The sequence below is a fragment of the Myotis davidii genome, unplaced genomic scaffold (genome assembly GCF_000327345.1).
Source record: "Myotis davidii unplaced genomic scaffold, ASM32734v1 scaffold199, whole genome shotgun sequence".
Classification (NCBI taxonomy): Eukaryota; Metazoa; Chordata; class Mammalia; order Chiroptera; family Vespertilionidae; genus Myotis; species Myotis davidii.
Window position 1 is genome coordinate 1,528,862 of NW_006290680.1, and position 16,071 is coordinate 1,544,932.

At 38.7% G+C, this 16,071-nt stretch overlaps 1 protein-coding gene across 3 annotated transcripts in view; it reads left to right on the forward strand.

Moving 5' to 3' along the window:
* Window positions 1-16,071, forward strand: part of TOP1 (topoisomerase (DNA) I) — an 82,248-nt gene that overhangs the window by 46,412 nt on the left and 19,765 nt on the right. For all 3 annotated transcript variants that reach the window (XM_006763781.2, XM_015563911.1, XM_015563912.1), the window contains exons 6-9: window positions 298-373; window positions 3,726-3,832; window positions 10,543-10,658; window positions 14,072-14,193. In XM_006763781.2, the coding sequence (XP_006763844.2) occupies window positions 298-373; window positions 3,726-3,832; window positions 10,543-10,658; window positions 14,072-14,193 (421 nt within the window). The remainder of the gene's footprint in view (window positions 1-297; window positions 374-3,725; window positions 3,833-10,542; window positions 10,659-14,071; window positions 14,194-16,071) is intronic.

The following is a 16,071-nucleotide window of genomic DNA, read 5'->3' on the forward strand; positions in this document are numbered from 1 at the left end:
TCCCAGATTTCCATCTTCTAGTGGTGTCATTTATGCATATGTCCCTCCATTCCACTTTCCTCCCAGGCCTGCGTGTAGTATATGGTTGTTTGTTTTGTTCTATCTAGGGCTATAATGATTGAGCCTTGGTCTGGCCTTCTTTCTCTGTCCCATTCTTGACAAGAATGCTCAGCCTAGAATAATAGCAAACACTCCTACCTTGGAAGCCTCCAGGAGGAGTTAAGAGGTCCTAATCCTATTGGTGAGAACTATTGAGTCACAGTTGTGTTAATTGCATATTCATGTTCCCCTTTCTAGTGCTGATTTTAAACCTAAGAAAATTAAAACAGAAGATATCAAGAAAGAGAAGAAACGAAAACTAGAGGAAGAAGAGGTTAGTAAAGAGACTTAGGCCCTTTGGGGCTTGAGTTTGGAATAGGGAGTTTTACATAAAACAACTTTTGAAGGCAAATGGGTTTTAGGGATTTAATTGGTCTGTAGAGGAAAAACTCTTACATGTGTACAGTGACTGTGCACTGTTGGTGTGAAGATCTCTCCTAGCCTTCCTGGGTGTCTGTCCATAGCTATGGTGCCAACTGACCCTTTTAGGGAAACTACCCTCATCATACATACGGAGGGAGGTGTAAACAAGAAATCATATTTGCTTACAACCCAGAATAGTTTTCCCTAAGAATGTTTCTTAGTGCTCTCCTATATATAAAAAGGCTTGCTCATCTCTCACTTTGGGTAACCATTCCTATTTAGCGACCTTTAATTGGTGCTGCTTGGATGTAGGATGAAATCCAGGTTCTTTACCACAGCTCTACCCAGTCTGGCTCTTGCATCTTGTGCCTCTGTTCATCTTGTGCCTCTTCCCTAATTTGCTTTGTCCCAGCCACACTGATCTCCTGTGTTTCTTTTCCACACAGTTCTTTTGTGCTTTGGAGCTTTCTGTAGCATCTACTGTTCCCTGTGTCAGGAACACCAATGTTCATCCTCCCTTCTTCTCCTGACTTATAAACCTCCCCTAAAAATCTCAGTTCAAGTACTTTTCTAAGGGTTCTATTCACGTTTGTGGTAGATTAAACATATGATGTTATGGTTCCTTCTTTTGACACTTGGTATTTGTTATACTAAAAAGTGGTTAGCAAGTAATTCAAGTAAAACCTGCCAGCAATTCACAGGTGTCTTAATCCTTCACTCTCCTATAAGAAGGAGGTGAGTGGGTTTTCACTTTTATGCTGCATTTGAGGTTAGCCATTGTCTTAGGCAGAATGGATTCACAAGTGTAAAGACAATAGCTTTAAGCATCACCAGTAAAGATAGTGATAGTGAGGGTCAATGACTCTTCAGAGTGTAATCTATCATAGCAATAAGAATAAAAGTAATAATTAAAGTTAAATGTAATAGGTGCTTACTATGTGTAAGACACTGTTCTTATTTTAGATATTTAATCCTAAGAAAAACCCTTAGAGACAAATATTGCTACTATTAGCTCCATTTTACAGATGCAGAAACTGAAGTATAGAGAGGTCAAATCATTTGCCTAAGTTCACACAACTACTAAGTGGTAAAGCCGGGATTTGATCCCATGCAGTATGATTCCAGAGCCAGCACAATAGCTACCATATTATCTAGCCTCTTGGGGGACTTTTTTTCCCCACAAGAAAAGAGAAGAAGCGTCTTTAATGAAATCATATTAAGAATATTAATGAGAGAGTGAGCCATAGAGAGATGATTGGGTCCTGGATTTAGGGTATTGTAGTTTTTCTGACAATCTGTTCTTGGCAGAAGTTGAAGTTTAGAGCCAACTCAAGGAATTGAGAGCGAGGTGTTGAATAGTGATTATGGTAGTCACTCCACTTTCGTGTAGATCAGGTGGGGAACGTTTTTTCTGTCAAGGGCCATTTGGATATTTATAACATCAATTGAGGGCCACACAAAATTATCAAGTTAAAAAATTAGCCTGCTATATTTGGTCATTTAATTAACTCACCCCTAATATCTTTTCAGTGCCAGACCAAATGATTTCACGGGCCTTATACAGTGCAGGCCAGATATTTACCACCCCTGGTGTAGATCATTAGACTAGTCAATAAAGAATTGTAAAACTTAGCTCTCCATGCTTTCTGTATCGCCTTAATGCTGATGTTGCATTTATGCACAATAGTACCTTTCTTGGAGCTTGGAAGAGGTTAGTCATAACTGTTAGGCCATTTGGAAAAAAGAACAATTGACTCTCCCTCTCCCCTTCTTTTTTAAAATTGTTTTTTAGCAACCCCTCTCTCTACACGGGGAGAAAACAATTTCAGGCTGAAAGACTGCAGTAATACAGTCTTATTGTGGCAAGGACCCCAAGTGGCAAGATTGGTCATGAAACCACTTTCATTTTGGGGAATTAGTCCGAAGTCTCTGATTATCCTATTGTAAGGCTTGAAGCGCATACAGTAGCCGGTAGTTCACTGATGGGACCTGCCTGTTCAGATGTGCATGCCTGTTCAGAAACTATTCAGAGAATGTCTTCACTGAGAAACATTTCCCTTTCCTGTGGTGTGTTTCAGCCTAAATAGTAAACATTCTCTGATTTATGTGATCCTCCAGTACTTTCTACTCACAAACATACTTACACATTCCTATTTTCAAATATATATGGTGTGTAGTCTTTCTTTTCTTCTACCCCAAAGGTCATTTGCTTAGTTTGTCTTGATTTCCATCCTATCACATAGTCCCGGGATAGTATCTATTCCAGTCATTCCCATGAGTCACATTCTTTTATTTTTCTGGTCAACTTGGGCTTTCATCATGGTCAATATTAGTGATATGATGTGGAAGAAGTAACAAAACCTCTGCTTCAGACTTTCCTTAATAATAACTGGAAGAGGTCAAACCAAACTGTCCATAGAGCTCTTTCAAGCTCTGCCATGCTGTAATTGCTTTTAAGATAGTACAAAACCACCTTTCAGAGCTACATATAAAATGTGTTGACTTAAATTATCTTGAATAGTAGAACAAAGGAACATTTTTCTTCAGAAGAGTTTCAATTCTCTTGAGTGGTAGCCCCACCTTGCACAGCACATATTTGCCTGATGTGTGTATGTTTTGATATTTATCTCCTGTATTGGTGAATTGCCCTTGTTTATGTTTGATGATCTTTTTCTGTGACACTGTGATAGTCATTTAGGGTTAGAGCCATAAAGAAATGCCACCATAAGAAACAGTAATTATTTTAGGACCTTCCAAATACTTGCTTACTTACTGTTTTGTGACTGTGTATATGCAAACAATAGTAATAGAAAGTTCTCCACTAGACTCAATTAGGAATTTCCTTTCCAATTGTATATTAAGCACTTCATAGCTTCATGTACTCATTATTTGGTGGTGTTAGAAGAGGTTTAAAGATGAGTAGATTAAAACTAAGTGAGGATAAACACTGCGGTTACTCTGTACAGAAGCAGTACTTTCCCAGTTTTTCCTGAGGTTAAAAAATGCACTTTCCTAGGCTCTTCCTCCACAGAATGAATGTTTTTAACTGCTTTCTTGAGCAATTATATGTCGGAGATTTGGGAATTACTGCTCTAGAGAAAAGTACTAGTAAATTTTTATTGGGGGGATTGGACCTAAGAAAGTCTCTAGTTCTAATCTTCTATGATTCCAGTTTTTTTCCTAATGGTCCCCCAAAACTACTTCTAGATAAGCAGCTAGTTCTTTCCTTTTTTTAAGTGCTTTGTCACCATGTTTCTTTGTAGGACGGTAAATTGAAAAAGCCCAAGAATAAAGATAAAGATAAAAAAGTTCCTGAGCCAGATAGCAAGAAAAAGAAGCCGAAGAAAGAAGAGGAGCAGAAGTGGAAATGGTAAGATCTCAGCACGGGGTTAAAATGTCAGCTCTTTGATTCCACAGCCTAATTAAGCAATAGTGTTGAGTTATTAAAATTAATACCTTGATATCTGAGGGAAGAGGGAAGTACTTTAAAGAATCTCTCTAGAATAACATTCTGAAATAAGTTTCCCAGGTCCTAGTGAAAGCATTAACTAGCTCTCAACCTATTGAATCTCAAAACTAGGTCCCAGTCTATTGAACAGAATGAACTATAGAAGTAGACTTATGCATATATGGGAACTTAGCATATGAAGAATACTGCATTTAAAATGATAAGGATTATTTTAAATAAGATGCATTATTACATAAATAGTGCCGGGGAAACCGCCTGTTTTAAAAAAAATAATCTCCCCAAGAAAACCTGGGTGAATATTTTTATAATCATAGAATAGTGAAGTCCCTTTAAAGCATGTCATAATCAGAGCCATAAGGAAAAGCTTTATAAATTTGATAAATCAAAGTTAAATCTACCCTGGCTGGGCGGCTCAGTTGGTACACCAAAAGGTTGCAGGTCCGATTCCCAGTCAGGGAACATGCCCAGGTGTGGGCTTGATCCTCAGTAGAGTGTAGCTGGTCAATGATTCTCGCTCATTGTTGATGTTTCTAACTTTCCGTCTCTTTTCCTCTCTCTGAAGTCAATAAAAACATTTAAAAAAAAATAAATGATTAGTAAACGTCTTAAAATATGGTCAACCATACAAGTAACAAAGGCACAAAGAGAAATAATCAATGATACATCTTTTTGTTTAATGTCTCAGACGGGAAAGATTAATAAGTATCAAAATATCTAGGGTTGAGAGTACAAGAAAACAGGCATTCCCCTTCACTATGGATGAAGAACCACGCAGTCTTATGGAGGACAGTTTAGCAATCACAGGTTACTTTTGAAAAGTGTATTTAGGTGGGAAATTTCATTTTCTACTTAATAAGTTTGGGTATTTAAAATTTTGAAATAAACATGTATAATTAATACTGATTTTACTTAAAACTTGGTTTTGGGTGTATTGTTTTGTTTTCCAATTAATCTTTACCCAAGGATATTTTCCCCATTGCTCTTCAGAGAGAGTGGAAGGGAGGGAGAAAGCAAAGGGGAGAGGTAGAGAAAGAGAGAGAAACATTGATGTGAGAGAGACACATTGATTGATTGCCTTCTGAGTATACCCCAACGGGGATGGGGATCAAACCTGCAACCCAGGTATGTGCCTTTGACTGGGAATCAAACCGGTGACGACCCTTTAGCACAGTGGTTCTCAACCTTCTGGCCCTTTAAAACAGTTCCTCATGTTGTGACCCCCAACCATAAAATTATTTTCGTTGCTACTTCATAACTGTAATTTTGCTACTGTTACGAATCGTAATGTAAATATCTGATATGCAGGATGGCCTTAGGCGACCCCTGTGAAAGGGTCGTTCGACTGCCAAAGGGGTTGCGACCCACAGGTTGAGAACCACTGCTTTAATGCATAGGCCACCGCTCTCACCATTGAACCACATTGGCCAGGGCAAAACTTTGTATATTTAACTTCTACATCAGTAATATATGATCTGTATTTATGTTGAAAAATTCAAATGAACCAGAGGCATAGGAGTCAGAAAAAAAATGACAGTTCTCTTTACCTCTCCCCTGTTCCCATTTTTCCTTTCCAGCTTTGGGGCAACCACTGTGTAGTTCAGTGTGTAGAGTTCCAGACCCATTTATATGCATTTACTCTATGGCTTTTATGACTTAGAAAAATAATCTCCTCTGAACCTGAGGGATGGGGAAGTATCAGTGATTAGGCGGTGGTAGAGAGGAGCAGAGCTGTAGTAGCACAACTGCTGCCATGTAATTGTGGGTGTGAACACGTGGGGGTAAAAGGAAAATGTAGGTAAAAACCAGAGTCAAGGAATCCTGGGCCTGTGCAGAGGTCAGAGTCAGAAAACAAAATATGTATTTTTGCTCTTTTCATTTTTTTCTTTGGAACTAATTGAAGTTTTTCAGTGATAGAATATTGAAAAGGTTTTATGACCTTCAATAAAATGATATTTTTTAGATAAAATAAAGTGATTTTGTAAATCAGGGGTTATTATTGGGAATTGTGAAGAAGGGTTAGTGATTCATCAGTCTGTTGTCTCTCCAGGTTCTGTGATGGGAGCTCGTATTTATTGAATGAACAAGTTCCTTGTCATAACTAGCTCCTTGCTGTCTTCCCCTTTACTTGGCCCTAATGTTCTTATTGGGCCCTAATGTATTCTTTTCCTGGCTAAGCCTTGTGTGTGTGTATACCCTGGAAGAGTCTAATAGCCTAATTTTGCTTCCATGGTTGAAATCCTTATTGGTGTTGCCACACATTCTGAGAGACTAGCTTCTGTGTTTGTTTGTTTGTTTGTTTGTTTGTTTGTTTGTTGTTCAAGTGTGGGACTGGTTAGTCTTGAACTGAAGATGGTTGGTTTGGAGGAAAGCAATCTTTGCTATAGTCTCCTTGCATGCTTTTCTCAAGTCTGATTGATAAGTCCTGCCCATTCGTAAGCACAATGCTTTGTGGTGGTGCAGTGTAAGTTTTAGAAGTAGAGAACAGGAATGATTAGTTTATTACCTGAGAGGTTGCCTTTTCCTTCTATAACTATTGGCTCCTATTACACCCTGAAGTCAGTGGTTCACACGTCTCACAGCGTAGTCAGGGAACTTTGATGACAGATACTCTCACTTGTACTATCCTATTGATATTCCACTAAAAGAATTACACACTTTACCAGCTTGGCTAGTGTGCAGATCTTTTGTTTCCACCCAGAGTCTACAGACTTGCTGAAAACAAACTTTGATCCCTATTTCCCTCTCTTTGGTAATTGTGGGAATGGGGAAATGGTCAGGATCCCTCTTGGTTTCTTCACTGTATTGCATTTCCCCCATAGAAAAAATGTTACAAGTGGAGGCAATATGTTCAGGCTTAGTTCCATGAGGATCCCTTTAACCCAGATCCCCCTATTTTACTGGTACCCATTGTAGCTGTATAGGATTTCAGCTTGTCCTCAGTTAAGTACACTTTTGTGTCAGGGCTGACCTGTTGAAACATCGGTCCCATGTTTATACTACAAAGAAGACTTCACCAAAAGACCTGAGACTGGAGTTTGTTGCTGGTGTTAGGTGTGACTTTAAATGGAGTTTTGAGGGTTTTTTTTAGCAAAGAGACTCAAAAGATTATAATGTAGGAAATTTGTGTTGAAAGACTGGGCCTCATGAATACAATCAGTATTAGTAATAAGAAATTTATGAAATATGGATTGACATTCTCCTCAAACCATAGAAACTGTCCTTGATTCCATAGGTTAGCTTCCAGAAAGCTGTAGCATGTGACCTTTATTTCTGAGATTTAAAAGTTAAATGTTCATTTTACAGTGTACTATGAGGTGTTCGTTAACTATAAGGGAATATGATTTCAGAGAATATGTGGATGTTTACTTTCCTGTCTTACACACATTTCTAGCACTTTTCCATTTTGTTTACTCAAGCACATTTTATTGTCACATATATACCTAACGAATTAGTAAGTTAAGTCTGCCATAGAGAAGTCATTTCAATGTCTACATGTTTTCCTCTTTATTTTTTAAAAATATATTTTTATTGATTTCAGAGAGGAAGGGAGAGAGATAGAAACATCATTGATGAGAGAGAATCATTGATTGGCTGCCTCCTGCATGCCTCACACTGGGGATTGAGCAGGCAATTCAGGCATGTGCCCTGACTGGGACTCGAACTGTGACCCCCCCTGGTTCATAGGTTGATACTCAGCCACTGAGCCACGCTGACCGGGCCTACATGTTTTTCTTAATTCTGATGATGAACCGCTGATTGGGGAATAAAGGGCATCAGTAGTGTCAGAGACATTTTGTACAGGGTGAGTTGCTGATCTAATAATATCATCCTTTGGGAGTATACGTTCTATCTGGAGAGTAATAGACTTGGCGATTTGGACGGGTTCCAGCTTCTAGGCCTTTTTATGCCAACGAAGAGTTGGGAGATCCTGCCAGTTTCACATCTATAAAAGTGCTAGATTGGTCATAGAGGATCTTTAATGTTCCTTCTAGGTCTAACATTTTATTACATCTTGACCTTGACTTTTATTTTTTTAATTATCTTTAATTGTAGTAAAATGACATAAAATGTATCATCTTAACTATTTTTTAACTGTTCAGTTGAGTGGTTGTACATTCCCATTGTTGTACAACCGTCGTCACCACCATCCATCTCCAGAACTCTCTTCATCTTATAAAACTGAAACTGTTAAACAATAACTCTCCCTCATGTGACCCTTTCCCCCTAGCTGTTGGTAACCACCATTGTACTTTCTGTCTTTCTGAGTTGGTTAGTCTATGTACCTCATATAAGTGGAACTATAGTGTTTCTGTCCTTTTGCGACAAGCTTATTTCACTTAGCTTGTCTTTGAAGTTCATCCATGTTGTACATGTGTCAGAATTTCTTTCCTTTATAAGGCTGAATAATAATTAATTTTATGTATATACTACACTTTGTTCATCCATTCATCTACTGATGGATACTTAGCTTGTTTCTACTTGGCAGTTCAGTGTTGCTATGAATGTTCGTGTACAAGTATTTGCTTGAATACCTGCTTTCAGTTATTTTGGGTATATTCCTAGGAGTGAAATTGCTGGATCATGTGGTAACTTTTGAGGACCTGCCATGCTGTTTTCCACAGTAGCTCTACGTGTTCACATTCCTACCAGGGCACAAGAGTTTCAATATCTCCACATCCTCGTGCACACTTACTATTTGTAGTTGTTTTTTTTTTTTTTTTTTTAATAAAGCCATCCTAATGGATGTGAGCGGTGTCTCATGGCTCTGACTTATATTTTCCTAATTATAGGTAATGTTGAATATTTTTTCAGATGCTCATTGACCACTTGTATATCTTTGAAGGAATGTCTATTCAAGTCTTTGCCAGTTTTTTAATTGGGTTATTTTGTTGTTGTTGAGTTTGTGGTTCTTTATATATTCTGGATATTATCTCCTTATCAAAATTTTTGCTTTGCAAGTTATTTGTCAGTGCATGGGTTGGTTTTTCCCTCTGTTGGTTGTGTCCTAAATTTTGTAGTCCAGTTTACCTAATTTTTCTCTTGTCTGTATTTTTGTGTCATATCTAAGAAATCATTGCTATATCCAATGTTATGAAGCTTTTGCTTTATGTTTTCTTAAAGCGTTTTATAATTTTAGGTCTTACATTTGGGTCTTTGATACAATTTGAGTTTATTTTTGTATATAGTATAGATAAGAGACCAACTTCATTCTTTTGGTGTGAATATCCAGTTTTCCCAAAACCATTTGCTGAAAACACTGTCCTTTCTCCATTGAATGGTCTTGGTACCCTTATCAGAAATCATTTGACCATATATGTTGACTTTGGTTATATAGTATACTACTATTACAGCACAGTTTGATACATGTAATTTTTAATTGATATTTCTAATCTTCATTTAAAATATTGGAGTTGGAAGATAATAGGAAGTAATAGAATGTGAATAATTGGCCTTTGGAATGATTCTGTAGAACTGTAGGGCTTTTTATTTAAGGTAGAAATAGTGAAGATTAAAATATGAAGTTTTAAAATATTCTCTGTAAGACAACTGAGTGACTCTTAAAACAAACAGTGATAATGTGAGGTCTGTCTAATTCTTGAGAAGGAAAGACTTGGAGACATACACAACCAATTGCAGTACATGGCCCTTAATTAGATTCAAGTTTATAAAATATATTTTAGATTTGATTGGGAAATTTATAATATGATCCAGATAGTAGAATGCTACTAGGGAATTATTAATTTTGTTACTTGTGGTAATTGTTTTATAGTTAAATAAGAGAACATCCTTATTTTTATAGAGATGTTTGTTGAAATATTTAGGGGTGAGGTGGTATATCTGCAATTTATTTTGAAAGGGTTCAGCAAAATAATGAAAACTTAGTATAATATTAACAGTTGTACATAGGTGATGGTATATGGTGTTCTATATATTCTGTTTTCCCCCCATGTTTGATCATTTTTAAAATAAAAATGTTTTTAAAAGCTGTTTCCACTATGTTTTACATTTCGGTTATCATTGTCTGCGAGATAACTCTAGATCAGCAGTCGCCAACCGGTAGTCCACGGACCACTGGTGGTCCGTGAGGTCTGAAAGGTTGGCGACAGCTGCTCTAAATAATCTAATGCCAATCCAGTATAACCCAACTGAACTATTATTTCCCAGTCTTCTATTCCATTATGTATTTTCTCTTATGGTTGTTTTCCCCTAAACCTCCAACTGGCATCTCCACTCCCAGGAGGCCTTTTCCTATGTACCAACAGCATAAATGGTTATATATTTCATTGTTACTTACTTTCATACCATAGTGATAAAACAACGGTTTTATTTCCATTTCCCCACTTGTTGCCAAGCTTCTTTATTGATGACCTCTTGTATCTAATATCTTTGAACTGTTGAAATGTATTTTCCTCTATTTCATCTTATTTGTTGTATTGGGGTTTTCAAAGTGAAAGACACTGGTTATTTTAATCTAGGCTTTGAATATAGAGCTCTGAGTCATTCTAAAGCACCAGTCAATTGAGCAGATAATACTTTTGTTTTTTAATAGGTGATAATCTCTATAATAGATAAAATGGCCACTAAATGAGGTTGTACCTTGTCTTCTAAAGGTGGGAAGAAGAGCGTTATCCTGAGGGCATCAAGTGGAAATTCCTAGAACATAAAGGTCCTGTATTTGCTCCACCATATGAGCCTCTTCCAGAGAGTGTCAAGTTTTACTATGATGGTGAGTTGTTCAAGGTTATCCAATTCTTGGACAAGAAAAGAGACTGATTCTATTTAGGAATAGAAAGTGAGGAAGGATCCTGTGCTGTATATCCTTTTGTGTATTTCATTGTTTTTTATTCTCTACATAGCTCACAGCACTGGGCCCACAGTCTGACCTTTTATCTGAACTTTATTTCTAAGGAGCCACTCTGCAGAAGTTATTAGAAAAGCCTTACTTGAATGATAGTGTTTTATTTTAGCAATATAATGCAAACTTGACAAGCTGTGCATCACTGGAAATAGTACTAATATTTGGTTGAGGATTAGTGTGTCATCAACCTCTAGGTGTAGGCCTGGTAGGTGTCTGTCATTCATTCTACATAGCAGAACACTATGCCTTTGCTATATGTGCGTTCTAGTCTGATGAGCTGCTTTGAAAAAATGCCTTGCCTAGTTCTCATAGAATCCTTAGAAGTGTCTGTTGACTCTCAACTGTCCTTCGGTTGAAGAATTTGAGAATAGTCTTTGACTCTCCTTCTATTGGCAGTATAGCAGTATGAAGATAATAATGTTCAATTGATTTCTCTGGTTCCAAGATTTATATCCAGAAGTGGCTAGAGCATTATTTTTCAGATCCTTATGTGCTTGACCCCAGGTGGATCTGGGCCATTAAATAGGTGTGAAAGTGGTATTGGGTGCTTCTGAAGCAGTTGGTCTGCTGACCAAACTTTGAGAAACATTCAGCAGAAGAACTGAAAGCATTGGTAGTGAACACTCAAAGTTCTTAATGCATCTCTGTCTACTAGCAGTGGCCTCAGGGCCATGGATGCTTACAGGCCAAGGCAGTAGTTTATATTGAAAGGCTGGGTCTTGCAAGTAAGTAACTTGGTAAACTGGAATTTGTTTTTAAAAACTATGTTTCTTCAATGTGTCTGTGTTCAGATACCGAGATTCAGCAGCGGCCAGTATTGACTATTCCTCGATCGCGTGGTGTTTGCAGTCTACTGGGACCTCATAGCCTCAATGACAAATGCTTACATCAAGTAAACATTCTGATCTGTGTTCACCAGAGAGCACAGGACAAAGTTCTGTTAGCCCTCACAGTGGCTCATTTCTGGGGATTCTTCAATGTGACTCAAAGCCAAAAATACAAAAAGAAAGAGCCAACGACCTTGAAAAGACTGTCATAAAAATACAATTCTGTAGCCCTAGTCTGGGTTTACCAAGGGCTTTAGAAAGGCCAACTGGTAAAGCCTCACTTTGAGATTCACAGTGATTGGAGGGGAAGCTAGATTCCCTCCCTGGTCTCTGGGTTTCTTTTCTCAGGACTGGAAGCCAGGGCCTGAATAGTCATCACTTGTCACCATGGTCCCTCCTCCATCTCTTGCCCAGTTCTCCGTTATAGGAGCTCCAGTTCCAGGGCTATCGTATTTTCTCAGTTGGTCTTTCTCTGGAATTCTTTCCGTTGATTACGTAAGCTTCCACTGCAGTAAGCCAGGAAGTCACAGTTCTCTTGCTAGTCCAAATTGATTCTGTAAATCCTGCCTACTCTCTAGGGAAGAGAATTCTCAGATTCTTTTAGCCTGCCAGAGAGGTGGAGCATAGGCTGGCTGAAGCAGTGAATTGCCTCTAAGAACCTCATTTTCAGCTCTGACTCAGCAATTTCTTCTTCCTGGAGCTCAGCCTCTTCCACAAAGTGCTGTCATTGCCAGGAACCTTCGAGTCATCCTCCACCACCTGCTGCTGGAAGCTGTCATTTCATCTTTTGACAGCTCATCTAAAACAGGAGGTGTCAAAATTGCTTTCTCTAATGAGATAGAATTCAATAAAATTGTTCAGTCTCCATTTAACAGAAAATACTGTTGTTTGTTTAGTTTATACCAAACAGACCCGAGAGAACAGTTCACATTCTTTCTTGCCATTTATTTTATTTTTAGTGACTTAATGTTTTCCTTTATATTGGGAGCATGTTACACCTTTACTGGCAAGTCTGGTTCAGACCTGAATGGGGGCGTTCTGAAGAAGTGCAGGAAACCCTTGAAAGCCAGCCTATTTGTTGCCCTCAGTCTCTCTTCCAAAGGCTGGAGCTTGGGAGGTTGGTGGGGAAGCAGCGCCACCTGTCGGCCTTTTAAGTTACAGATTCCAAGTAGGTTCTTTCTGTCTACCATGGCAGTTTCAATTTTGTGCTATGATTCCTTGTATCCCTACAATCAGGAACAAGAACCTGCCAATCATCATGAGATGAGATGTCTTCTGAGTTTTGAAATGACTGGATTTCTAGTTAAGTTAGTTTTCTATAATACATGTGAAAATCCCTGGTGAATTATTAGTACTTATGTAGTAGTAACGTAGTGGTATGGTATTTAACCCAATTTTTAAGTATAGCCAAATTATGCCAAGGATAGCATTGTAAAGTTGAATTTTCAAGGGAGAAAATGGAAATAGGCCCTAAGAGAACTGTTAACAGTACTCTATTTAAAAAGTAGATTAAACTCCCAAGTACTTTTATTAACTACTTGAGGTCCACAAAACCCCAAGAACTCATTCAGATTTACTCTACGCTGTATAACATCAGGACTCCTTTAGAAGGGCTTTTATTAAATGTGGGCAATATGCCGAGGACCCAGTCATCCCTTGTATTCCCACTGAGTCCTAATGCCCTGAGTGAGGCAACCTCATAAGGCCTGTTCCAGGGCAATGCATCTCAAACTCTGCTGTGCACACAAGCCACTTGGGTCTCGTTAAAATGCACTTATTAATTCAGTAGGTCTGGTGTGGGGCCTAAGATTCTGTATTTCTGACAAACTTCCACTTGATGCCAATGCTGTTGGTCTGTGAGCCACACTTTGAGTAGCAACAGTCTAGAGGAAGGTCTTACTTAGACTTTGCATAAGGGATATCTGCGCTTGCCTGCTATGGATATATTTCTTTATTCATATTCCACCCACCTAACTTGAAAGAAGAAAGTAGCCTATTTCTTTTCTCCACAATTCCTTTCTTCTGCTCCCTGCCCTATCCTTCTTCCCCTTCTTGAACAGAAGCTTCTTAGCTTAGCAGTGGCAGGTGTCCCTTGAGGATTTCGTTTTTAAAAAAATCATTGAAGAGGTGTAAAGGACCCTGCTTGCTGAAAGGAAAAGGAAGAGTGACTGGGCCTCCCCCAGGTCATCCCAGTCTTGAGCAGGCCCCTGGGAACAATTTACTGACTGACATAGTCTCCAGAAAAATGACTCAGGTAAATATCTGCTAAAGAGAAGGAACATTTATACAAGTAGATATAAGTCAGAATATTATCTTTGTTGTTACCATGTGTCACCAGACCTCTAGATATCTTGGGAAGGTAAAGCCTTATTAAAGTAGATTTCTCCAGAGCTCAGTGTTTATACTCAGAACATGAATATTATACCTTATTTTTTGGAACCACTTTTTTTCTAGGTAAAGTCATGAAGCTGAGCCCCAAAGCAGAAGAAGTAGCTACGTTCTTTGCAAAAATGCTCGACCATGAATATACTACTAAGGAAATATTTAGGAAAAATTTCTTTAAAGACTGGAGAAAGGTATTGTAGCTTATGTATTAATATCTTAGCATCTTGCAAAAATATTGATCAATTACTAAGAAACTAATTTTACAGCAAATCCCTGGATATAAAATTTGAGTTTATGAATTGTACTATGCTAAAGGTTATTTTTTTCTACTCACTTACTATATTATATAGGATTTCTATCCAACAAGAATGCTTACATTTCTTCCCTCCCCACTGTCATATGGCTGCAGGAGGGAGTTAATTGGATTTGGCTAAAAGAAACCTCAGCTCCAGTTGTGCAAGGGAGAATTTGTCTCAGAGGCTTGCACTCTGTCTGCTGTTGCAGAGAGATGTTAGTGTGATGCCCCATCCTTCTTGATTCTTATTTGCGTTAGGTACTTCCTGCTCTTAAAACCATGTATCTGCCTAGGTGATTTTAAACAGTCTTATTCTCAATTTGGATAATGTAGGCAGAGGCCGAGCTGAAGTTTACATTCTGAATAGCTCTGGAAATAAGGTTTAATAAGTGAATAGAGTAGGGATAATGTTTCTAAAAGAGACTGGGTATGAGAGTAGTCCTTTATTTCTGTTTTTCGAACTGTGGTATTCATATGCCTAGAAAGGATTGTGGCCATGTGCCGAGGAGTCCAAGATACTACATTTAAGAGTTACCTTTTTTAATGATAACTGATTTTAAACATTTTACTATCAGATAAATATTTATCTATATCCTATATAATAAGAGAGGGATATGCCAATTAGCCTGGATATGCTAATTAGTCATGTATGCAAATTGACCAGCACTCCAACACACAAGATGGCTGCCCCCATGTGGCCACAAGATGGTTGGCAGGGGAGGGCAGTTGGGGGCGACCAGGCCAGAAGGGAAGGGCAGTTGGGGGTGACCAGGCCGTCAGGGGAGGGCCGTTGGGGGTGACCAGGATGGCAGGGGAGGGCAGTTGGGCGCGATCGGGCCGGTAGGGGAACAGTTAGGCGTTGATCAGGCTGGTAGGGGAACAGTTAGGGGGTGATCAGGCTGGCAGGCAGGAGCGGTTAGGGACAATCAGGCAGGCAGGCGAGCAGTTGGGAGCTGCAATCCTGGATTGAGAGAGGGATGTCCAACTGCCCGTTTAAAGGGGCAGTCGGATATCCCTCGAGCGGTCCCAGATTGGAGAGGTTACAGGCTGGGCTGAGGGCTTCCCCTGTGTGCAATTTTTGTGCACCAGGCCTCTAGTAAATTAAAAAATAATTAAAATCCTAGTGGTATTTAAATGTCTAATGATGTGTCATAGTTTTGTCAGGCAGGCTGTCAAGTCTGAAAAAGCACCTGACTCCTTCATTCTACATTGGCAAGCACTGAAATGTTTGGTCTCTGGGAAGGGGTTGGGCTAAGACATTTGTGAGCCTATGATCCAAGTTGTCTTTGCCTGGTGATAGCGGGTGAGAGCATGCACACACAGAGGACAGAGAGTTTGGCCCAGAAATTGGCTAGAGAGCAAATGTACATTTGAGAACTGCAGGGGAAAAAACTGAGCCAGAGGAATGGTGCCTGTTATCTCCTTTTCGAGTCTAATAACTATAGACATCACTCAGGGTTGCCTCGTGTATTAAAATCCTACCATATGCCTAACATTTTTTATGAGCACTACTGTGATATCAGTTCCTGATTCTGAGGTATTGTTACAGTTAGATTCAAAGGAAAGACATAATCAATTCCTAAAATGTTTAAAATGCAGGTTATAAGGACTAATTAAAATCAAGTGTTTTCTATCAACAATAGAAGTCACCTTTGAAAGCTTCCAAAAAAATATAGAGTATAGGCAATCTTAGGAGCTGGGGCAAAATTTATACATTATACATTTTTATGAGAATGTATATTTTAATATAAATGATTCAAAGTACTGATTATAC